The sequence below is a fragment of the Perognathus longimembris genome, chromosome 19 (assembly GCF_023159225.1).
Source record: "Perognathus longimembris pacificus isolate PPM17 chromosome 19, ASM2315922v1, whole genome shotgun sequence".
In the NCBI taxonomy this organism is placed as follows: domain Eukaryota; kingdom Metazoa; phylum Chordata; class Mammalia; order Rodentia; family Heteromyidae; genus Perognathus; species Perognathus longimembris.
Genome location: NC_063179.1, coordinates 21,812,527 through 21,836,863, shown reverse-complemented (window position 1 = coordinate 21,836,863; position 24,337 = coordinate 21,812,527). Strand labels below are relative to the sequence as shown.

Genomic DNA, 24,337 nt, shown 5'->3' with positions numbered 1-24,337 from the left:
TTAGTTGGGTGCAATATGCTGTGGTTTGTGTTTTATTCCCAACTTCCCCATGTCCCACAGTGCCCAATAGACACTACATCTGACAGGGAGAAATTCTGTCCTTTCTTATCACTTTCTAAGTTCCCATGATGCCATTTCCACATGGCCATTGAGATTGCTTCCTGTGAAGAAAGCAGGATGGCTGTGGTCCAGGTTAGGACCCGCGTCGCCGGCAGCCCGTCACTCATGGCTTTCCTGTGTCTCATGACCCTCACTAGGGTGGGATAGAAGGACAAGCTTCATAGAAGTGCACACCAGCATCACTCAGTAAAAGAGAGGGAGAGCTGCTACCAGCTGATACTATGGTGTTACCCCATCCTCCAAGTGCTGGAGCCCCAGGAAGTTAGAACCACTGCCACAATTTTGCAGGAGGCACCATACAACTTCCAGGAACCACTATATCAAAGAATGGAGACCCGTTTTCTACCCCGATTGGGAAGCTGTACATTCTCCAACAACCCATAGGACTGGGCTGAAATAACTTAAGGATATAATAACGGTTGATGCTTATTGAATGCATGCTGGGAGCAGACACTGTTCTAAATGTGGATGAACTCAGTCAGTCTCTCTCCTATTCTTAAAAGGAAATAGGTTTGGAGATGGCACCACCAAGACCTTAGCCAATGCATCATAAAGAAGGTCAAGGCCAATGCCCATTGATTATTTACAAGTAGGCGCTGTGTGCGTTGCTCATGCTCTACCTAACTTTGCCCCTGGAAGATCACACAGTAACTAACAGCAACTTCGACAGTGTGCTGGGGGAAATACGATCAGGGCAGAAGAGAAAACCCAGTGGGCTCATCACAAGCTCCTGGGGAAACAAGGACAAGCTTTGAGCCTCTGTGAATTCTTGGAAGACTCTAGACACTTCTTTGCCCTCCATGGCTACCAGTCCTATTTGCCACAAAGAAGTCTAAGAGAAGATCCCACCCTTCTTCCCATTGAATCTGCTTGAGCTCCAGAAGTAAAAGAGGTTTGGCCCCTGGCCCACAGCTCACCCACACTGTGCAAGGGTGCGCCAGGCCTATTTGCTGTTAAGTGAGTGAATGGTGACCAGGGTCCCCAACTCCAAGGTTCCCCGTCAGACCTGACACACCAGCATCTAGGAAACTGACCCCCACACTTCTTTTCACATGAGTCACTTAGGTACTGGAATCCCTCTGTCCATATTGCATCCACACAACAAAACACCAATAGTATGTTTTGTTTTGTATGGTTTTTTTAATGTGCAGGGCTTTGCGCAGGAGTTACCTGAACTGGAGAGTGCGTCGGATGATTGCCAGGGACATGAAATCCCCCCGCCCGTGCTCGTTCTCTCCACAGTAGAGCAGCAAGCCATCCTCTGCCTCCGCCTGTCAGTGCACAAACAAAAGCCACATGAACAATGACCACCTCCCCTTCCACAAAGGGCCTTCTGGAAACATCAGGACTCCAATTCATTCCCAGGTTTCCAGTCCCGTCCTATTTTCATTACACAAATGGCGACAATACACACATTGTGTGAGGAACAGCAGTGAGGTGGAAGGAAGGGGTCTGTCTCTGACCTGCCTCCTACTCATCTCGATGCACACACCTGCAGAGCATCCCAAAAGCTCTGTGTGCAAAGCCCAGGGTCACAGAGAGCATGCAGTTTGTGTGCATGGGTTTCTGCTGTCAACAAACAACATTCTGTTCATTCCACTGGTTCTTTTTTAAAAATTGTTATTGTAAAGGTGATGTACAAAGGGATTACCATTACATAAGTCAGGTAATGTCATTCTACTTATTCTTTCTACTATTCTTCCTTTCCTCTAGGAAGCATACAAATTAGCTTCTTTCCTTTTATTAGGACCTGGCACATTGCCTAGCTGGTGATCACACTGACTTTCTTAGATGAGGAGAAGCCATCTTTTGGATACTCAAATCTGCAACCATGATCATAGGAGGGTCTTATTTCCAGAAATCCAAACCTTTTGGTTCTTGGGAGATACTAAATGAATGGCATTAAACTCAAGTCATGGACTGAATTTCTAATCTACACATAATTCAGACCCTAGAGCCTCTTCTGGGCTCTCACCGGGTGCTGGTGGTGTATAAAGAACAGTTGTCTTGAGGTTCAGTTGCAGACATCACAGTGAAGTGAGACATTGGGGTGTCTGTAGAAGGGATTTTGCAATGGGGAGTGTATTATTCTGAAATCCCCGCCTGGGAGGAAATGACAATTATGAGAAACATTGCTGATACTCCAGTGTTCTCACTGGGAACCTTTGAAGAAGTCCTTCCATAGTTGTCACATTCAAACCCCACCCACCTCTCACTGTGACCTGATCCCTGCATTTGTACCCACCATCCCTGCTAGATCTTGTGAATGGCTTGAAAGACAGGCTCAGTGTCATATTACATCTTGGATAATTTCTACTTCCTCTCTCCAATCCCTTCCCTTTTGATGGATGGGGATGTCCAATAAACACTCATCAAATGACGAATCCTTCTTACCCTGAATTCCAGAGTAATTTGAAATGCCTGATAGGAGTTCTTCAATGGCTCAAAGGTTACATAGGAGTGACCAAAGAATTGAGGATACTGTATAACAATGTCTGAAAAGAAAAAGAATAACAGGGAAGAAAGCAGTTTCCTCATGTCTTCACAGGCGAAAATCAATATGGAGCATTGCCTGGGTGTCTTGCAGCAAGAACCTGTTTCTAATCTGCTAAACTTGGTTTTCTTTCTCTGCTTTCACACCTGCTAGTCTCAGTCACAGGGACTTGGAACTTCCAAAACTCTATGGAAGAAACAGGAAATCTGAAGATTGGTACTTACTTCTCTAAAAAGAAATTAATATCTTAGAGAACACTGTCATTAGCTTTCCAGTAATACATTTGTTTAATGTAATTTGGCCCAAATGTTATCTAATATGGTAACACTAGAGTCCACTTTGGTGGGTGGGTACTGTGTTGTTGATTTATTGAATAATTGCTGCTCCAAAAGACCACTCATAAAAATAGGGCTTACTTTCAGATTAGAAGCACTAGACTCCGCTTCTCGCTCTGCCCTGTATAGCTTATTTCATGACTAGTACATGGAGGAAAGGGATTATCATACAAAAGGGATTATACAAGAACTGTTTGCACCCCCACACTTCCCTCTGGCTCTCAACCTGGGCAGCCCATTGCCATGTTCTCCCCCTCTGTACAGAGCTTACCTTCAGAGCAGCCCTCACCCCCTTTGCCCAGGTTGCAATGGCATCGAGAGCCCCCCCAGGTGTAATCATTGGCACAGAAGCTGTCCGTGGAGCACAGCGTTTCATCACAAGACATGTCAAACAGCCTGGACATCACAGCTACGCTGTTCTTCCCCTTGCGCTCTGCAGGAGTCGGCTGGACGCTGCTCTTCCCCTTGCGCTCTGCAGGAGTCGGCTGGACAGCCACTGCCACTGTGGTGGCGGGGAGAGAGGCCGAGGTAGGTGGGACAAGCTGGGAAAAGGTCTTTGGGTTAGATAGTGATGTCATCGTGGTTTCCACGAAGAATTTTTTATTCCCTCCTTTGGTAGCAGGAAGTGGTTTGACCTAAAGGTAGAGAGGAAAAGGGTTGAGCATAAACACAGAACATAGTAATCAGACTGCTTTATTTGTGTGGGTTTTTTTTTCCATTATCTTTAATTAGTTGTATGGAGGAGTTGTCATTCAACAAAGCAGTTTATAAATACAATGGGTTTTGATCAATATGGCCACTAGAAGAGTTCCCAAGACCCTAGAGAATACTTAGGGCAGTAACGCCAAACCCAATTCATGATGAAGAACTTGAAACTTTGGGAGTTTAAGTTCCTTGCTCTGTATTAAGCAAAAGATCAGTGGTAAGGCTGAGATTATATGACTTATTCTCACTCCATGATGCATGAGATGCACAAGTGATAATGCAAAGATGCACTGCTTTGTCAAGGAGCCATTTATTCCCTTATTATCTGAGATTATAAAATGCCATGGATGGGAAATCTGCATCTGGTTTTTGCCCAATTGTCAAGTGTGAACAGGGTTTGCTCTACAATATCAGATTGGCTACTGCATTCCCACTACTCATTGATGACCTGCCCTCTTTTGCGCTCAGGACCAGGAGAAACATGTGAAAGCAAATGGGCCAATTTAAGTGTCAAGTAAAAATGTTGATGGTCTACTGACTAACTGGCCTGTTCAACAAAGAAAACACAAGAATCCTGGGTTTGAGAGCAGAAGGTCTTGTTACCTCCTCAAAGGAAATATCCAAATCTAGGTCATCTTCAAATCCATCATCATCTTCACCGGCTCCTGTGTCAGTGGCATAATGAGGTCCATAGTGACCACTTCCTGACTCTTTGGGACCTTCACAAAGAAAAGCAGCACATTGTCTATCAACTTACATCTTCATCCCATCTTCTACTCTAACTCAGTTGTCCATAGAACTTGATGGACGGGTCAGGATGTATTGAAAGCAACCAAGAAATCCAACACAGAAGAGAAGCATCCATGATCAGAAAAAAAAAAATGCTTCCTCTCATAGGTAGTTAAGTAATGCCTGTCAACAGCAGAAAGAGCTGTCATTTTATGCTGACAAGACTGGCAAAGTTCACCGGAGACCCCTCTCTGAGAAACAAACAACAAACTCCCAGGAAAAACTGAGTCACATAGTTAAAAAATATTACAGAGAAGAGAACCAGTGGGGGCTCCCCGCCCCCGCCCCCCCCCCATCGTATAAACAGGGTGTGCCCACCACCTTGTCTTGGTGGAGGTGGGTTAACAGAGGGAAGTGATGTCTCACCCTCTCCACAGTACTTCTCCACTGCTCGGTTTAAAATAGTGCACCCATCAGCTGAAAATCCAAGCCTTCAGATGCCAGCTTTCCACATGGATACATGTTTTCTCTAGCCATCTGCCTACCAGCACAGCTGTGGGCCAGATGTTTTCACACACATTAAAAAAAAAAAGCCAAAGAAACTTTGTGTCTATTTTATCTATCTTCCTGCCTCTTAGTTTCCTAGGGCCACTTTCTTCTCTTTGCCCTTCCCTAATTCTCTATTTCTATATGTCAGATATTCCTAATTGTTGGATTTCCCTGAGAAGGTTCCATTTAGTAGTAAAAGAATTATGTGATGTATATATAGGAAAGCTGATTTTTGACCTTAGGTAGGCTTCTCTACCTCCAGAGTGTTTTCCCTTGCTTTGTTAACAGTCTTGACATTCTTGAACACACTCATATCAATGCTGCGATTCTCTTCATCTTCATCTCATAGTACCTATCTAAAAAATAACCTTCAGTCTGCCCCTACTACCTACAAGAAAACTTTTAGACTCCTTGGTCAAGAATACAATAATCTCCATTATAAAAACTTTGCTTTCCTTTCCTTTTTCTCCATCATCATTTTTTATTAAAACTTACTGCCTCTCTCTTACTTCACAAGTATTACTAAATACCTAATATATTTCAAAACCTTTCAGTATTCTTCAATGTTAAGTGCAGCTACTTCCATTTTGCACATAAGTAAACTGAAGCTAAAAGAGGGTAAGCAATTTACTTAGAAGTATACACTTTGTGAGTGATCTAGCCTAACTTAGATCTAAGGTCTTTCCATTTGCTCAAATCCCAGTTATCTTTAGAAGTCACTATACAGATAGTTCCAGAATTTGAAAACTTAATCTGTGCCAGAAATATTTTTTATTATTTTTTAATTTTTATTGTCAAACTGATATACAGAGAGGTTACAGTTTCATACGTTAGGCATTGGATACATTTCTTGTACTGTTTGTTACCTCCTCCCTCATTCCTCCCTCCTACCTCCCCCTTTTGTGCCAGAAATATTTTATCCATTGATTCTATTAATGCTCACACAATACTATGAAATTGTTATTATTACCCCACTTTACCAAATACAGAAAAGAAATGACTCAGAGAAATGAAATTACTTGTTCAAAGACTTACAGGTAGTAAATGACAGGGTTAGACAGGTTGATACAAATATAGATATAATAGCAAGGAAAATATCGATTATCTATCTCTGTCTATCATTGGTCTCTCTTTTCATTTATACTACTAATAATCTGATTCCAAATTGTGTTTCTTCTTTTCTTTTTCATAAGTCATATTATGGCCAAATTGATCTACCAGTTGTTTCCTAAATGCCACTTGTCTTCCCTCCCTCCCTTCTTTCCTTCCTTTCTCTCTCTCTTTCCTTCCTTCCTTTCTTTTTTCCTTCCTTCCTTTCCTTCTTTCTTTCTTTCCTCCCTCCCCCGCCTCTCTTTCATTGGTAGGGATTGAGCACAAATCAATAAGCATTCTGAGTGCTATATCCTCAGTTCACATCTTATATTTTCTTCTCCGAAGACATTGGCTAATGTCTTCCCCACACTTCCATTCTGTCCCCTTACCTATCTCCACACATACAGCCAGCCTCCATTCATACACCCTGTCCATCCTTTTACTTTGCCTTCCGTGGAGTCAGTGCTGAATTTGTACCATCAACAGACACAAACCAAGTAATATTTTAACACAAGTGCATCAGATTCTTCTAAGAAAAAATAGTAACTCTACAGAATATAGAATCTACCCACCCATAAATATGTGCTCACTGTGAACTCAAAATAAGCTTCCATAGCTTGGGGACATAAATAGATGTCTGAGATGGAATTCATACCTTCTGGACTTCTGGGATTAGAATGCTACCCATGTATTATCAACTCAACCATGAACCACATGAGGATAGGAACCAGATTTTAGACCTCTTGATATCTCTTCCTTTCTTTTGTGAAACTAACACTTTTCTGTACTCAAGGACCAAGACAGGGGATAGACAGAGAACATAATCTTTATTATGATGCACTATGGTGGGACTCTATCTTGGTCTGGTCCCATCTCATCCATTTAATAACTAGTCCCTATTTACTTACATAGTCAGAAAGCTTTACATGGTGGGACTCTGCCACTAAGATCAACTTAAACATTATCCCCAAACTACCACTAATCATGCCCCATTCCCCAACTCAGAACTACAAGACAGGGGTTAGAAGAGACCTTAGATAGCATCCAGTCCAACCTTCTCATTTCACACATATGGCAGCTGAGGCCATAGTAGAGAAATGTCTTAAAATCTAAGTCATGTGTCAATAGATGAAGACCCTGGGTTTGAATCAGATCACATGGCTCCTCCTTCAATACTCTATCACCCACATTTTGCCATCCAGCACATCAGGCAATAACAAGTGTATGTTTAGAAGAACTTAGGACATAAAAAAGCTAGCTTCCAGCACCTAAGTAGCTGAACTCTCTTGCCTCCTGTTCACTTTCCTTAGGAACTTCTCCATCCTGGAAAAAAATACCTTTGTAGAAAAAGGACCACGAATACAGAGCTATAGCTATGAATTGGTATCACAATAAGAATGGCATTGGTTCCGGTTTCTCTGTTTATTTTGACAGGTGAAAAGAAGGTTAATGTCTAATGGATAAAGCTCTCTAGCTTTCCTAAATATTACTTCTTTTCAGGCACATTACAAACAGAGATTACTCTGTTTAGGGAAATAATGCATATGATTAGATTGGTATGAACAATGAAAGGATTTAGAGACAAAGAAATTGTATCAAAATTTCACAGAAAGACATTGGGGATCAGTTAGCACATATCTTACAGGGAGAAAACTGAGGCTCAGAAAGGCCATGTTACTTGCCCAGAGATCGCCAGTGGCAGAACTGATGTAGAACAAATCAGCTTCCTGATCCCTTTGCAGTATCCCAAATTCCCTATGCTTCCTCACAATCCAGGCTAATAGCCATTCCCCAAAGTGAAGCCCCCTGCTCATTTCCTCTGGTGCGAAGAGACAGTTCCAACACCTCAAGTGTCAAATTCATCATTCACGTGAAGTTTTCTCCAACATTATATATATATATTTACTTTTAAATCAGTTGTGGAGCTTGAACTCAGGGCCTAGGTGCTGTCCCTGAGCTTTTTTGCTCAAGGCTAGCACTCTTAGTCACAACTCCACTTCCGATTTTTGAGATGTTAATCGGAGATAAGAATCTCCTGGGTACTTTTCTGCCTGGGCTGGCTTTGAAACCAAAATCCTCAGACCTTAGCCTCCTGAGTAGCTAGGATTACAGGTGTGAGCTCTGGCATCTGGTTTATTTGTTGTTTTTGATACTGGGGCTTGAACTCAGATCTGGGAATCATCCCTTACTTTTTTTTTTTTTCTTTTGCCAGTCCTGGGGCTTGGACTCAAGGCTTGAGCACTGTCTCTGGCTTCTTTTTGTTCAAGGCTAGCACTCTGCCACTTGAGCCACAGCGCCACTTCTGGCCATTTTCTGTATATGTGGTGCTGGGGAATTGAACCCAAGACTTCGTGTATGGGAGGGAAGCACTCTTGCCACTAGGCCATATTCATCAACAGCCCCTTCATCAACATTTTTAAGAGAGTGCAGAATGTGCAAGCCCAAGCCATTGATAAGAACTCTCCCAGTAGCCCGGGGTTACTGTAATTAAAGAGCCTAACTTATCTCTTTCTATTTGACACTTTGTTAATTAAGAAAAAGAAACATTAAAAAGGAGACATCAGAACCAAAATAGTCAAGCCACAGTGTGAATGCAAACCAAATTTGGAGGTTAGCCCATTATAAGAAAAAAAGATAAACAAAATACACATTTTTATTAGTAGATAAAAGGATGATTTAAAAAATATCCGATAGGGGCTGGGGATATAGCCTAGTGGCAAGAGTGCCTGCCTCGGATACACGAGGCCCTAGGTTCGATTCCCCAGCACCACATATACAGAAAATGGCCAGAAGCGGCGCTGTGGCTCAAGTGGCAGAGTGCTAGCCTTGAGCGGGAAGAAGCCAGGGACAGTGCTCAGGCCCTGAGTCCAAGGCCCAGGACTGGCCAAAAAAAAATATATATATATATCCGATAGATGGGCTGGGAATGTGGCTTGGTGGTAGAGCGCTTGCCTAGCATGCATGATGACCTGGGTTCAATTCCTCAGTACCACATAAACAGAAAAGGCCAAAAGTGGCACTGTAGCTCAAGAGGTAGAGTGTTAACTTTGAGCAAAAACAAGCCAGGGACAGGTCTCAGGCCCTGAGTCCAGCCCCAGGACTGGCAAATATATATATACACACATATATATGTATATATATGTGTGTGTATATATGTATACATATACATGTATACATGTTTGTATATATGTATGCATGTATATGCATACATATATACAAACAAACACACACATACATACATATATGTATAGCCTACAGAAGCATCTATAGGCTATATCTCTCTATATATAGCCTATATAGCTTCTTATGAGGCACCATGAATTTTTCTACAAATTATGAATTTCTCTGATGTATCAACTTGATTGAGTTGGAATTATCTTTGATCATAGAATCCAAATGGCTGAGAGACACAAGCATTCTTATAATCTTGAGTGAGTAGCTTAATCTTTCTGGGTCTCCTGTTTTCAGTGATGATGATTGTGTTTGTGGTGGTGATGGTGATTATGATGACTGGGTTTAGATTTTGTGAGATCCTTTCTGGCACTAACATTTTTAGGACTGTAGAATTTATACTGTTGACTGAGATGTTGTAGATATCTGTCACATTAGGAAAATGGGGAGAAGAAACAACTATATAATTTTACTCATATGGATGAGAAAGAGAAAAGGAGTTACTTCCACATGGAAACTGGAGCTTGCTTTTCTATATTTGATGCTTCTTACAATATAAAATGCCATTGACCAGAATTTTCTTCCATCCCTGTTGTATCTCTTGAAACAGCTCTCGGCAGCAGTAAGGGAGAAATGCTTATTCCCCTTCCAAGTTTCTATTTATGAGGACACAATCTTCTTCCCCAAGTTCTGCTGTATTCTGGTCCAAATATTTTCCTCCCTTGAGAGATGGGAACAGGGACCGAGGATGGGAACAGGAACCGAGCTGCTGGACCGATGCATTTGTCCTATGTTTCTAAACTAAGCAAAGCTTATCTACATGTGTTCCCCACACTTTCCTCATCCACCAGGACCAGAGGAAACCAAGAACTTAAGTAGGTGTGATATTTGAAAATCCAAGTCTCAGTGTTTCATCTCAGGCCTGCATTAGGCAGAAGGATGTTGGCAATTCTTTCTTGGCTTTCTTTCTTAGAATAAGCCATGTCTTGTACCCTAGCTTCAGCAGAAATAAGAATGGCTTTGGTTCATTTAAACATATGCCCAGAACGGGCATGCTCAATTTGTATGGCAGTTCTATTTTAAAGTTTTATTTTTCTCTTTTTTGTGTGAAGAATCTCTAAATTTATTTCTTATATTCTTATCAGCAGTAGATAAACTAATTAATATTCCTATCAGCCATGAATAAGAGTTCTTTTCCCCCCTACATCTTCAACAGGATTTGTGTTGTTGTTTTTTCCTTGCTAATAGCCATTCTGACTGGGATGAGATGGATTCTCAATATAGTTTTGATTTGTGTTTTCTTGATAGCTTAGGATGTTAAATTTTTAGTGTATTTATTGCCCATTTGTACTTTTTCATTTGGAAATGTCTACTCAGTTCATTTACTTAATTTATTGATCAGATTACTGTAGAGACACTTATTTGCTCACGTTTATTGCAGCACTACTCACAATACCACAGGCAAATTACCAAATCAGCCCAGCTATGCATCCATGGACGAATGGATAAAGAAAATGGGGTAAATATGCCCAATCAAGTTTTATTCAGCCATTGAGAAGAATAAAATTATGTCATTTTCAGGCAAGTGGATGGAACTGGAGATCATCATGTTAAGTGAAATAAGCCAGCCCCAATAGGACAAGTATCACAGACTTTCTCTCATTTTTGGAAGCAGGAAGGGAAAATAAAAACAAAGCAAGGTTGGGGAAATGAAGAGGTGACACTAAGGAAGGGGAAAGGGAAAGGAATAATGGAGTCAAAGAGAAGAAGAATAGAGGCATGAAAACAATTCAAGTGCATTGTATTCACGAATGAAAAAAACTCATAAAAAACCCTTTTACAATTAATGAATATAAATCATAAAATAAATAAAGGCATCATTTTATTCTTTGCTAATTTTATGCCATCTATCTGTCAACTAATGCTGAAAGTAGGCAAAGAAGAAAAGTTATCCATTGGTTCTTCTCAGAACCCATGAGGCCACCAGAATATGTATGAAGAGAGAAGGGACCCCCATGTGGCAAGTGATGGACAAAACCCAAGCCATATCATCAGTGCAAACATTTAAGAATTGGTTGCTTCTTAGAATTTGACAGATAAGAACTATGGCTCGAGTGAAACCCTATAAAGCCTTCCCCAAGACCGTATGTGAGTTGAACCTGCCAGCTCTACCTTCATCTCACGTTAATTTATTCTTTCTCACTCGGCTCTGATCATATTGGTTCTTGGAAATAGGCTTTCTTCTACCTCTGTGTCTTTCCACATTCTGTCCCTATGCCTGGAAATCTTCTCTGTCACTGCCCTTTCCTGTACCTTCTAACTTTTTTAATATATCTTTTTCAAAATCTTTCTTAGAGCTATCTTCTTTGGCTGTGATCTTCTTCAGGCAAGGCAAAGTTTCTTCTTGTATGTTTCATGGCTATCTCCTTTATATAATTATAAATTGGCAATTATGCTTACTAGTGTGATTGTTTCAGGAAAAAAAACACTTTCCTGCCAGAAAGTATCACCATCTATTTTTATTTCCACGGCAGCACAGAAACCTCACTCGCTTTTTTGCCTGCTTTAGAAACATATAAACCATCTAGGAATAAATAGCATGAATTTGGGGGATACTTCAAACACAGTGCAGATGTCTGTGGCAGTATTTATCTGGGTTCAAACAGGAAAATACAGCACAGAATATTCTATACAAAGTTCCAAGTGTATTAATATCCCTTCCCCAGGTCTTAAGGAAACCATTCTGGAGAGTTTTCCTGGATAGAGCCCTTCCTAGAGTTGATGTCCTGAATGGCTCCTTTGCATGAAGTTGCTTTGGGTTGAGCCATCTAGTCAAGTGAACTCAATACTGCTAGTGAGGCTGAAAATGCCAGGACAAGATCTCCACCCACATCCTAAGCAATAACTGCTGAAAATGGCTGCTGTGGCTGAGATTTAGAGCTATGGCAAATATTCCAACACCAATTCCTTTGCTTGCTTCTACTGCAGCTGCTATGAAGTTAAATACTGGATTTCTGGAGGAACTGTGATCATTTGACACAAATGGAAGTCTGCTAGAACTTTGCCTTCCTTCCACATTGTCTTGGGCAGTAAAGGTGGCCATAAAAGCTGAAGCTGTACTGCTAAGTGGCACAGATGGTCCTAAAGAACTCAATGAGACTGAATTGGGGATATATTGTAATGGAATATAAACTGTAAGGGTGTGTCATGCGAGACAAATTCATATATTTTGGAAGGCCAGGGGGAAATTTGGGTTCAGGGGTCCTTGGGTCTACCAAGAGAAGGTTAAAAAGATGCAGTCTTATCGATGTAGAATGCAGAGTCTTTAAGGATGCTGTCCTGTCTCCTGCTCACGCTTTTCCAGAAACAACCTATCTGAATCATTACCCTCCAATCCAAGTGCAGTGGACCAGTACAGGGCTGTGTGTCTACCAAGGGAGAGAAAGCAGGAAGACAGCCACTACAGGCAGGCTTTTTCTTTTCAGCTCATCATGCTTCACAAAATTCTCATTTGACCACAGCTCAAGAATGGTTCCCCAGGCAACAAGTGACTTCCAGAGCCCTCACTTCAAAGCTTCTCCTACTGCTGGATGCACATGCTTGTGCATGAAGAGGAAGGGCTAGTGGTGGGTAACTTTATGGGGTGTTGCCTTTTGAACAACATAAAGCAGTCAACCAAGTACAGCCACTGTGTCTTTCCCTCTCTGAAGAGAATGGAGCGGTGGCAAAAGAAACAGAGGGCCAGAAAGCAGAGTGGCACACCTGCTCCTCTGCAGGAGATGAGGCCATTGGACGGAGCAAAACACCTAAGGCTATGCTTTCTCTAGGTGTGATGGAAATTCAGGCTTAGAGCCTTTGAAACATCAAGAATAATGAATAATTCACTGACAACTTTCTGTGGTAATACTTCAAAATTTGGAGGTGACACTCGCAGGGTAAAATTTAGAAAGGTAATTAAAAGGTTTCAAGCAGGTGACATTGGGAATTCAGTGTTGTGTACACAACATTGTACATTTGATAAGTGAAGTGAATGAGTGGACAGATGAATATTCCTAAAGAATACTCTACACATAGCAAATGTAAGGCAGATGTTATTTGAAAAACGCCTGTGTTAAATGGGTAGATGCTCTAAGTACCTGTCAGTCTCAATATGCTTATTGGGAGTCTGGGAATTACTACTAACAGCAGAAGACTATTGTCTATAGTGTCAGGAGTATGTGCCTTTAAAATAATATCTATCGTGTGTGTATGTGTGTGTGTGTGTGTGTACATTCTAGTAAGATTGTATCCCCCCAAAAGTCAGTTAGAATATGTTCATTATCAGCTAAACATTTTTTAAAAGCTCATGGCATGTGATGTGTTCATAGGATGATTTTATATTTGAAACAAATGGAAGTTATTGGTGTTTTCACACAGTGGTAGAAAGGTAGAAGCAGATGGTTAAAGAATAAATAGGAGGGGGCTGGGGATATGGCCTAGTGGCAAGAGAGCCTGCCTCGTATACATGAGGCCCTGGGTTCGATTCCCCAGCACCACATATACAGAAAACGGCCAGAAGGGGCGCTGTGGCTCAGGTGGCAGAGTGCTAGCCTTGAGCAAAAAGAAGCCGGGACAGTGTTCAGGCCCTGAGTCCAAGGCCCAGGACTGGCCAAAAAAATAAATAAATAAATAAAAGAATAAATAGGAGGCTTAGGAATGATAGAGTACAGTAAATGTGGACATCTGTATTGTTTGAAACTAGAATATACTTCAAAGAGCCAAGTGTTAAAAATCCATAGGCTTAGTCCTTTCTCTCTCTCTCTGTCTCTCTCTCTCTTGCTGTGTCAAGAGATTTATTTGTACCCAAGAAACCTTTTCAAAAGAAATAGAAACAAGTATAATCTGTTCTCATGTTCAAATCAGTATTGACATATTGATTAAAGGAAGACTGAGCCAGAGGGGGAATGAGAGGTGCGGCCAAGGGTTTCTAAACATGCAGCTTCACAAAACCATTCTCTACTAGAGAGAAAATCAGGACCTTCTAAGCCTGAGACATCACCATCTGAATACTAAACGAAACTGTGTGATGGGTCTACTCCAGGTTTCTATCTGGTGAGAGAACTTCTACAGTTTCAAATTGGCACCTTGAAAAAAAAAATCTCACTTGAATCTCCTGAATGGGGGTTGATGAGGATGAATGGAGACAGTTGGACAACTGGTATACCATCAGCTGGCAGTACATGATGTAAAGTCAGAAGAAATGTAGCAGAGACAGTTGGGGCTAGGAGTGGAGGATTTAGGACCTCAGACTAAAGAGGGAGCCTTTATCCCATGTGCAAGGAGAAGTGGGGCTGCTACTAGAGGTGGTTTCATATTAGCTCAACAGTAGGGTCTAGGATAGATTCACACCCTATACTTTTTGGCCTCTGGAAAATGTCTACACATGTTCTTTAAGACCTTGCTCAGCAGTGGACGCAGAAAACCTTCTGCCTGGATTTCCCTGCTCCTCTTGCCTACTATATAGAGGAAATACCACTTAACTTTCATTTCCTTTGGCATATCAGGGATTGAATCCAGGCTCTAAACCCTGCTAAGCAAGCATCATACCACTTGGACTGTGCCCCAAAACCTTTGCTCCTTCAATCCTAGACTGATCTTGAACTTGAGATCCTCTCATCTCTGCCTCCTGAATATCTAGGATGCAGGTATGCACCACCATGATTTTAACCAGGTGAATCTAATTTCTCAACTGTAAAACCTTTTCCAATCCCATTTCCAGTCTCCTAGTCCAAAATTCAGCAACTGCCTCCTCTGTGCTGAAAAAAAAAAAGCTTTGATTCTACTACACTGGTAGCCACAAATGTGTCTGAACACTGCCCTTGACCATGATATAAACATGTACAACATTAATGGCTGATCTATTGTGTGGTTTATATAACCCGAAATCCCCTTACTGTGTCCTTTTCCAGTGTTTATATATATACAAATATATATAGTTTCTTTAAAATTATATTCTATTTCCTCACACATCTAATCAGTACTATTCAAATGATAGATCTCGGTCCATTAGAGGATTGTAACAATAATTCGGTGACCCACAATCATGTGGTTTTTTTGTTTTTGTTTTTGTTTTGGCCAGTCCTGGGGCTTGGACTCAGGGCCTGAGCACTGTCCCTGGCTTCCTTTTGCTCAAGGCTAGCACTCTGCCACTTGAGCCACAGCGCCCCTTCTGGCTATTTTCTGTATATGTGCTGGGGAATTGAACCCAGGGCCTCATGTATACGAGGCAAGCACTCTTGCCACTAGGCCATATCCCCAGCCCATCATGTGTTTTTTTTTAATGAAGAATATATAAATATATATAAAGTTCTTCATCCAGCAAGAGTAGGTATTTTTCTGTTAGATAATCATACATACATACATATTTCTTTTTGTTTTAGTATACTGTTCCAAAAGATTCTCAAGCCCTCTCTCACCCCAGGACATTTGTAATTGTAGCTCCCTCCAGATGAAGGGACTCAGCTTAAATCTCATCTTTAAGAGAAGCCTTTCCTGGTAGTCTGTACTAAAGCATGGCTCCCACAATATCCCAGGCCCTCTTACCTCTTCGTTTCTCCCTTAATGTTCATCATCACAGATAAAAACTTGTTTCTGTCACATAGTATAGCTATATTTAAATTGCTATTTCCAATCCATGACAGGTTTTCCCCCATGAATGCCTCATGAGGGCAGGGACGTTTTTATTCTTTCCTTTTGCTAACACTACAGTACAGAAAAATTGCCAGAAATAAACAAGCACTTAATGTATAAGCATTTAAGGAGCCATGTGAATGAGGGTTTAAACAATATAATCATGGTTGGCTTGGAAAGTAGATTCCTTAATTTCTTGAGTATTACTCAGTTTTTGTATGGATTTAATTGTTGTACAAAGAAAGGCTTGGCAACTTTAAGTTGTTTGTAGCTATTCTCATCTCTTATTTTCATTATTCTATTTCTTTTTGACCTTGAAGACCCTTAACTAATTTTTATTAAACATTAAAAGAAATGCTTCAGTGCTATGTGTCATTAAGATATTGTATTGATTATAGGATGGCATAAAAACCCCAGACTATTGAAGAAATGCCTATTTGTTTTTATTTGCTTGTTATGTTGCTTGCAAATTTTTCTTCAATTGAAGACAGTATAGTCTACAAATGGCTGCTCTCTCCTATTTTTGATGGGATTAATTAGTTAACTATGGAAAAAGTCTGCCAGGGAGGGAATGTAATGGAATTGCTCTCTTTTGCCCGTCATCTTAACTCAGGTGACTACAGGCCCAAAGGCATGACTCTTCCCAGTCTATCGACTATCACCACCTCCTGGTTGATTTGAATACTACCACTATCTAGGTATGATTGTCTTCCTCTGACCTGTGGTCATTTCCCAATACCTGTCATTTTCCAAATTCTCTGTTGGTTTCTTGGATCTCTTAATTACCATGTGATCAAAACCTTTAATGAGAGAAGTATGTCACCAGGCCAAAATGGAGATATGATAACAATATTAAGAATGGTAGCTACTAGGGTAATTCACAGGTGACATTGAGCCTCTGCCTCTGTGTCTGTGGGAGGAAAAACTAGGATGCCCCAAAAATGCCAACAGAAGGATTGAACAAAAGCTGGGTCTTTAAAGATGCCTTATTTTGTTTTCTTTTGAGAATAAAAAAATATTCACATAGGGCTGAGAATATGGCCTAGTGGCAAGAGTGCTTGCCTCCTACACATGAAGCTCTAGGTTCAATTCCCCAGCACCACATATATGGAAAACGGCCAGACGGGGCGCTGTGGCTCAGGTGGCAGAGTGCTAGCCTTGAGCGGGAAGAAGCCAGGGACAGTGCTCAGGCCCTGAGTCCAAGGCCCAGGACTGGCCAAAAAAAAAAAAAATGTTCACATAAAAGAAATACACAAATATGAGTTCCGGAGGAGATTGCCTAGTACAGCATGGGTTAATGGTTAAATCAGTAGTGAGCAGGTATGAGATGTGGATTTTAACTATCATGCATTTGGCTGGTGGTCTGCACACCTTAGTCCATGCATCTAGAAAAAAGGGAGAAATAGCACAGTGACCCACTCTGACTCCAGGAGGTGTCAGGAGAGTAAATGTGAACTTGGACAAACTAAAAGACAAGCAGAGTCATGGTCAAGAGGCCTGGCTTGCCTTCTCCAGCTTTGTCATAGTCACCAAGTAACCTATGGATATTTCCTGGCATCCCTATAATGGCATACATCGCCATTCTTAAAATTAATGATATAGGAATATAGTTATTTATAGTTAAAGTTTATACAGTATGTTTGTGTCATAGTAAAAAAATCATATGTACTTTGCTGGCATCACTAAATTTTTAAGATTCTGGATATTATATAACAATATTATTATATAACCATATTCTGCCTAGATTCTGAAATTAGAGATCACTTTCACTTTGGCTTTTAAAAATATTTTTATTCTGCCTAATTTTTTCTATTAATGAGCATTTAATAGCACCATAACCTTTTTCTCTTTGGAGACAGGAGAACAATTCTGTCTTGGGATTATTGTGAAGGTATTCTTAGTTTCCCTGATCTGGTAAGGCTTGGGCCCTTTACTAGGTTGTAGACAACATAGATTAATTTGGAAAACAAATGTTAACTAAGATTTTTGCTCTTCTCTGGCCAATTATCCCTAGTCCATCCAGAATTCTCATTTTTCTGAGAAACAGCAAAGACCAGTGGCCTCGAGACCCTCATGAGTGACAACCACAGGACCCCCTCTATCCTCTGACCACGTGATCTTCACTCTTTTCCCACAGTAGCCTCTCTCTCGCCACACATTCCCTCTTCCCTGAACACCCCTACAGGCTGATTTCTTAAAGGGGAAAAGTCCCACTGATTTTAAGAATCAAGTTTATAAAAAGGTAATCACCAAAATGGTGCTGGACCAGGATCTGCCAACAAGTGACCTGCAGAAGGTTTCGAGTCATTCTGGCCTCCATTTTCCTGAACATATAAAACAGAAGCAGCTCTTTTCCTGCTCTGAGAATACATAAAAATGGTCCATGAGGACTCTATGGTCTCCCTTATAGGGAATAATTAGTACAGGTTTAGGCAAGTCACAGCAGAGGATCACAGGAGCCCAATAGCTATACCCTTATGAACACATAAGATGATGCTAAGTGAAATGAACTCCATGTTATGGAAACGATTGTTATATCACAGTTGTAACTACTTTCAACGTGCCATATATAACTGTAGCCTCTATTATTGATGATATTCCTGTATCACCTTCCTGTGGTTGTGCCTACACTATCTCTGTATCTTATCTGAGTATATTGGAAACTGGGGATACTGGTATTAGAACTAGGAAATTGGAAGGGAATACCAAAATCGAGAGACACAGGGTAAAAAAAGACAAACAACTACAAAAGCAATACTTACAAACTGTTTGGTGAAAGTGAACTGAACAACTGAACAACTCATGGTGGAGGGGAGGGGAAGGGGGAGGGGGGAGGGGGAGGGGGGAATGAGGGACGAGGTAACAAACAGTACAAGAAATGTATCCAATGCCTAATGTATGAAACTGTAACCTCTCTGTAATTCAGTTTGATAATAAAAATATATTTTAAAAAATGGTCCATGAGATCTTAGTATCTGTGCTAAATAAGCAAAGACAGATGAGACATGTGTGCCCTAAACTAGAAAGGATGAAAGATAAAGAGGGGAAAAAACCGTCTCACGCATGTAATACTTAATCAAGAGGCTGAGATCTGAGGACCCCAGTTCAAAGCCAACCCGTGCAGAAAAATGACCAATTATTTCCAATTAACCACACAAAAGCCAGAAGTGGAACTATGGCTCAAATGGTAGAACTCTAACTTTGGGGACAAAAACCTTGAGGACAGTGCCCAGGTCCTGAGTTCACAGGCCCTGAGTTCATAAACCCTGAGTTCAAGCCCCAGAACCAGGACATGAAAGTGCACACACAAATAAACTGGAGGACTGACCCTCTCCTTATTTCCCCAGGTCAAGCAAAACACCAGATGCACTTGAATATGCTTGACCACAGGCAGGTCGTTCCAACCTAGGCCTGGCCAAAAGTCCACAACACCCCAGGCATGACCTTCCACTCTGGCCCTAACCAAAAGTTCCTGCTCCTAGCCCTTGAGGAAGTACAGCCTGAGTTTTACTCCTTTGTTTCCTTGTTAAGACCCATATAAGCCGGACCCCAAATCCACCTTCTCACACAACCTCTGATACCGTGGGAAGGTTGCTGCCCCTCACTGTTCTTTAATAAACAGTCCTCACTTGTGGAAGATCAAGTCTAGCCTGTTTCCTTCCTTTCTCATCCATTTTCCTAACACAAACACACATGTACACAAAATCCTAAAAACCTATGTTTTGGGGATCTATATAATAGGCACCATTCTCTTATTCTATGAGATGACACAATATCTTCCCGGTCCCACCTTTCTGCTTCTCTACCCAACCCTCTTCCCTTCTTACTTTGCCTGGTGCCCTGGGGCACAGAGCTGCCAGTTGTGGTCTGCCCAGTGGTGATCATGGCGATCATGGCTGGAGTAAGGAGGAGGGAAGCAAAGGAATCAGGGTGGAAATTCTCCCATGTGTTACATATGAGGTTGCTGTGGGACAACATCATGTGTCACAGCTGAAGGACACAGCTTCCACTGGGTGGCCCTTCCTGTCTCTCCTCATGCAGGTGTTTGTTCACTGTTGGATTCCTAATATCCCTCCATCATTGCAAACAACCTTTATTAAGCCTGCTTCAAGTTACCCAACTGAATGTGCCTTTGTTCCTTGATTCGGAGACTGAGGACTACAAGAACCACAATCATCTTTTTTCTCCCAGTTGGTTCTTCCTGGCACCTATTTGTTTCATATTTCCTTGTATAACTAGATGTGATTCACTAGACACAGCTAGGGTACACTGAGTGCTCCTATGGGTCTCTCTGGGTGGCACAGTTAAGCTGACCCCAGACACCTCTTCTCTCTGCTATACTTCACTTGTGAACCTATTTGCTCACAAAGAACCTAAGTGAATCAGGAATTCAGAGGCTAAGAAAGAATAATCACAATGGAAAGTTGTACAAACGCCAAGAAATTCTCTGAAGGAAAGAACAGAGAAGATCAATCATGAAATGATGAGTATAAAGGAAAAGGAACAGCCAGGCACCAATGGCTCATGCTTGTAATCCTAGCCACTCAGGAGGCGGAGATCTGAGGATGGAAGTTCAAAGCCAGTGCAGGCAGGAAAGTCCATAAAACTCTTTAATTAAACACCAATAAAGCTGGCTGGAAGTAGGACCGTGGCTCAAAAGATAGAGTGCCAACCTTGAGCAGAAATGCTCAGAGGCAGTGCCCAGACCCAGCGTCTGAGTCCCAGGACTAGCAAGAGAAAAGAAAACAAAATGGGGAGGGGAGAGGGAGGGAGAGGAAAGGAAAAGGGAAGGGCGAGGGACGGGAGAGGGAGAGCGAGAGGGAGAGGGAGAGGGGGAGGTTAGGGAAGGGAGAGAGAGGTTAGGGAAGGGAGAGGGAAGGGAGAGGCAGAGGGAAGGGAAGGGAAAGAAAGGAAGGAAGGAAGGAAGGAAGGAAGGAAGGAAGGAAGGAAGGAAGGAAGGAAGGAAGGAAGGAAGGAAGGAAGGAAGGAAAGAAGGAAGGAAAATAAAGTGGAAAATAAACAAGAAAACTGGAGGAGAAACAATGAATTCATTTGTCTGTTTACCACCTCAATATATTAAAATTAAAATAAGTAATATATGTCTTCATATCCTATGACTACTTAATAGAGTCAACTGAAGAGATTTTGTGGTTGAAATTGGAGCATGGTAAATTTCTTCTCTGGAAAGTTATATTTTCTTATCAGTTGCTTAGTGTCTCTTTCATCTAGCCAGAAGAGCTAAAATATCAGTGTGCTGATTATAAGTAAATGTATGGTAATGCAACATGTACAAAGGCCTCAGAAGAGCAATTAATAGAATGCAGGTATTTAAGCAAAGAAGTGAATCATTCCCTTTAGAGCCAATAAAGTTGTGCAAATGAGTATTAGTCAGATTTACTCCCATGGAGGAATCAGCAAATCAATAGAGCGATTACCATGGAGGGCACCTAGAATGTAAAATCATGTTGGCAGTTATGTTTATGCACAAATTGCACACTTAAAATGCAGGTTGATTTAGGCGATGAGGGAAGCAAATGATTTGCTCCTCCTTCAGTTCCCTTTCTCCATCTTACATTGTAAAGATTTACAAATCCCTGAAGCTCATTGGATTTACAGGCCTATCCCAACTTTTCACTAAAGCCCAACAAAGTAACCAGATCTTCCCGGCTTTCTCTTACCATTCTAGAATAGGGTGGCACAAACCTCTCCTAACAGAGCTGGATTGTAGGATCACCACATCTTATTTAAGAATATTCATGTGAAAATTAAATCACGGTGAGCTCTATCAAGGGAACAATTTCATTTTTATGCATCAATGAATTCCTTCCAAGTTTGACAAAACTGCTACTGTAGAAGATTCTCCAAATTTCCAGGAGACTCTTAAAAATTGGGAAAAGGGTGTGTGCATCCCAGCAGGACAGTATGGAAGTCAGCAAGCCACGCCCATCAGCCAAGAGCAGACTGCACTTGTTTTCATAGAGGATGATAACAATTTTTAACATTTCTTTTTTTTTTTTTTGGCCAGTCCTGGGCCTTGAACTCAGGGCCTGAGCACTGTCCCTGGCTTCTTTTTGCTCAAGGCTAGCACTGTGCCACTTGAGCCACAGCGCCACTTCTGGCCGTTTTCTGTATATGTGGTGCTGGGGAATTGAACCCAGGGCCTCATGTATACGAGGCAAGCACTCTTGCCACTAGGCCATATCCCCAGCCCCTTAACATTTCTTGATGATAGAAGAAAAGGTTTAAAATGAAGTTTCAGGTTTTGGTGACACATGAACATGATCAGAAATTCAGATTTCATAGTTCACAAATTAACTTTTCTTGGAGCATAGTCATGTACATCATTTTATGTGATGTCTATGGGTATTTTTAGGCTACCAAGAGCAGAACTGGCCTGAAAAACCCTCAATATTTACTGTCTTGCCCTTTACAGAATCATTTACTGACTTCTGTCTAAATAGATGGTTAACTTGCAAGAAAGTAGAAACCAAGCAACAAAACCAAACTAGAGTCACATCACCATAACTGAGTTCTTCCTGTCTTTGGGCCTGAGTCAAAGGTTGCTTTACTTATAGGCCAGAGGTGTGAAATGTCATTGCTGTCCCAGTACATTGATCCTTGCAGTGTTAATGATCTCATAGCTGTGTCTTAATGCTAATCAGCCCATGATCCCCAGTAAAGACAATCAGGAAATATCAACTCAATATATATCACTTACTTCCAACCAAGGACTCTTAGCTAACAGAATATAGGAAGTGCAAGGAGACTTCTCTGAACTCACCTTATCTGCCTAAAGCCAGACACTTTATGAGAAGCCTTAGATCATTCCTTCCTGAGTGCTACAGTCAAGGAGGAAGAAGAAATCAATCAGGAAGCTGGTACCTTCACCAGAAGCTGGTACCTTCACCTACACCAGCCTATCATCTATTTACCTGATGGCCTATTCTTTTTCACCAAATCATTGACTCTTCCCTAAATGTCCTACATCCTAGATCCCCTTTCCCCTCTGACCTCTGCAGAGGATATTTATGCTTGTAGTTCTCACTAAGTTTGGGGGTTAACACATTTTTTTTTCTCTGTGATGGCCCTGTATAGATAATAAGTTGATCGACCTTCCTACTGTTAATCTGTTTGCTTGTCATATTTTCATAGACTAAGAAGATAGAGGGGAAGTCTTCCTTTCCCTCTCCAATCCAAACCTATCTTAATCCTTCTCTCTCTCTCTCTCTCTCTCTCTCTCTCTGTGTGTGTGTGTATGTAACTGTAACCCTCAAATCTCAGTATCCTAAATAGTTGGAATTACAGGTATGTACCACTAGCGCCCAGTTCATGCTTCTATTTGACCTACTACATAAAGTATCTTCTATTCCTCTGCTCAGGAAGATTTGTGTTTTCTTAGACTTGCGTTTCTAAATTCTGCTATTCTAATCCTCCAGAGCCAAGAACCAAGCTCAGTGTACAGAGAAAAAGCCATAGACCTGTTGGTGGTAGAAAAGTCAGCCAACCACCCTCCACAGAAGCACAGGTGCCCAGAAGCAATGCCCATCAACTTCCACTCCAACTTGAAGAGCAAGTGATGTCCTCCCCTGCGTTCCCTATGTGATTCCTCAAAACAGACCTGAGGAGCAGCAAGTATTTCCTTTCAGACAATACTATATCCACTTTAGAGATGAAGAAACTTAAGTGACTTTCTTGAGGAGAACCAAAATGAGTCCCTACAGCCCAAATTCTAGTCTATCTAAAGGGACAGGTGAAGAACTCCAGCTGAGATCACAGGCACTGACAGGAAGAGGCAGCAGTCTGTGTGGAAGGTGCTGGAGAGTGGTGTTAAGTCGTGGGTTTGGGGGTGCTTACTGGTTGATTCCTCTGATGCTATGTGGCTAAGAATGTGCTGTGACCTCTGTCTTCACTTGTTTCCCCTTTGCTTTATGAGCCAATTCAGAGACACTGTTCCCAACCCAAAAGCTTCCTTGTGACTAGTGGTAAAGGAATGCTGCTGTGGCTGTCATTATGACAACAGGCCTCTACCACCCCTAACTTGCTGCAGGTAATATCTGAGAGGACAGGACATTAAAACCAGGGCCCAAATCTCACCATGAAACTGGGCAAAAGCCAGATTCACATCATCACTTGCATGGCAGGAAACACAACCAACCACAGCTGCACAGGGTAATTACTGCCCACATAGTCAGGAAAGGATGGAGAAGACGTGTGGGGCGGGTGGGCTGCGTGGGCTGGGGCGGGAGGTGAGGGGGGCAGATTCGTTGCACACATTTGATTTCAGCCCAAGTGAGTCTCTCTCAGGTCAGTGGAAAAGGAAGTTTCTGAAACTGTTGAAGAATTCAGATTTGGAGGTGATTTGGGCAAAAACCCAAATCAAACATCTCTCATACTTCCCAATGCAATCCCCAAGGATCTGACATCATAATGAGAGTTAGTAGAACCCCCTCCCTCCCTTCCTCCCTCTCTTTCT

The 24,337-nt window shown here is 41.6% G+C and overlaps 1 protein-coding gene across 2 annotated transcripts in view; it reads right to left on the bottom strand.

The window, feature by feature from the left end:
* Egflam (EGF like, fibronectin type III and laminin G domains) overlaps positions 1 to 24,337 on the bottom strand; it is a 167,757-nt gene that overhangs the window by 43,341 nt on the left and 100,079 nt on the right. The window contains exons 7-11 of one of the 2 annotated variants that reach the window (XM_048368573.1): positions 4,258 to 4,373; positions 3,441 to 3,584; positions 3,221 to 3,401; positions 2,515 to 2,615; positions 1,291 to 1,391 (exon numbers count right to left, since the gene is read on the bottom strand). In XM_048368573.1, coding sequence (XP_048224530.1) covers positions 1,291 to 1,391; positions 2,515 to 2,615; positions 3,221 to 3,401; positions 3,441 to 3,584; positions 4,258 to 4,373 — 643 coding nt within the window. Of the gene's footprint in view, positions 1 to 1,290; positions 1,392 to 2,514; positions 2,616 to 3,220; positions 3,585 to 4,257; positions 4,374 to 24,337 lie in introns of both variants that reach the window. The other variant, XM_048368572.1, reaches the window with a different exon arrangement.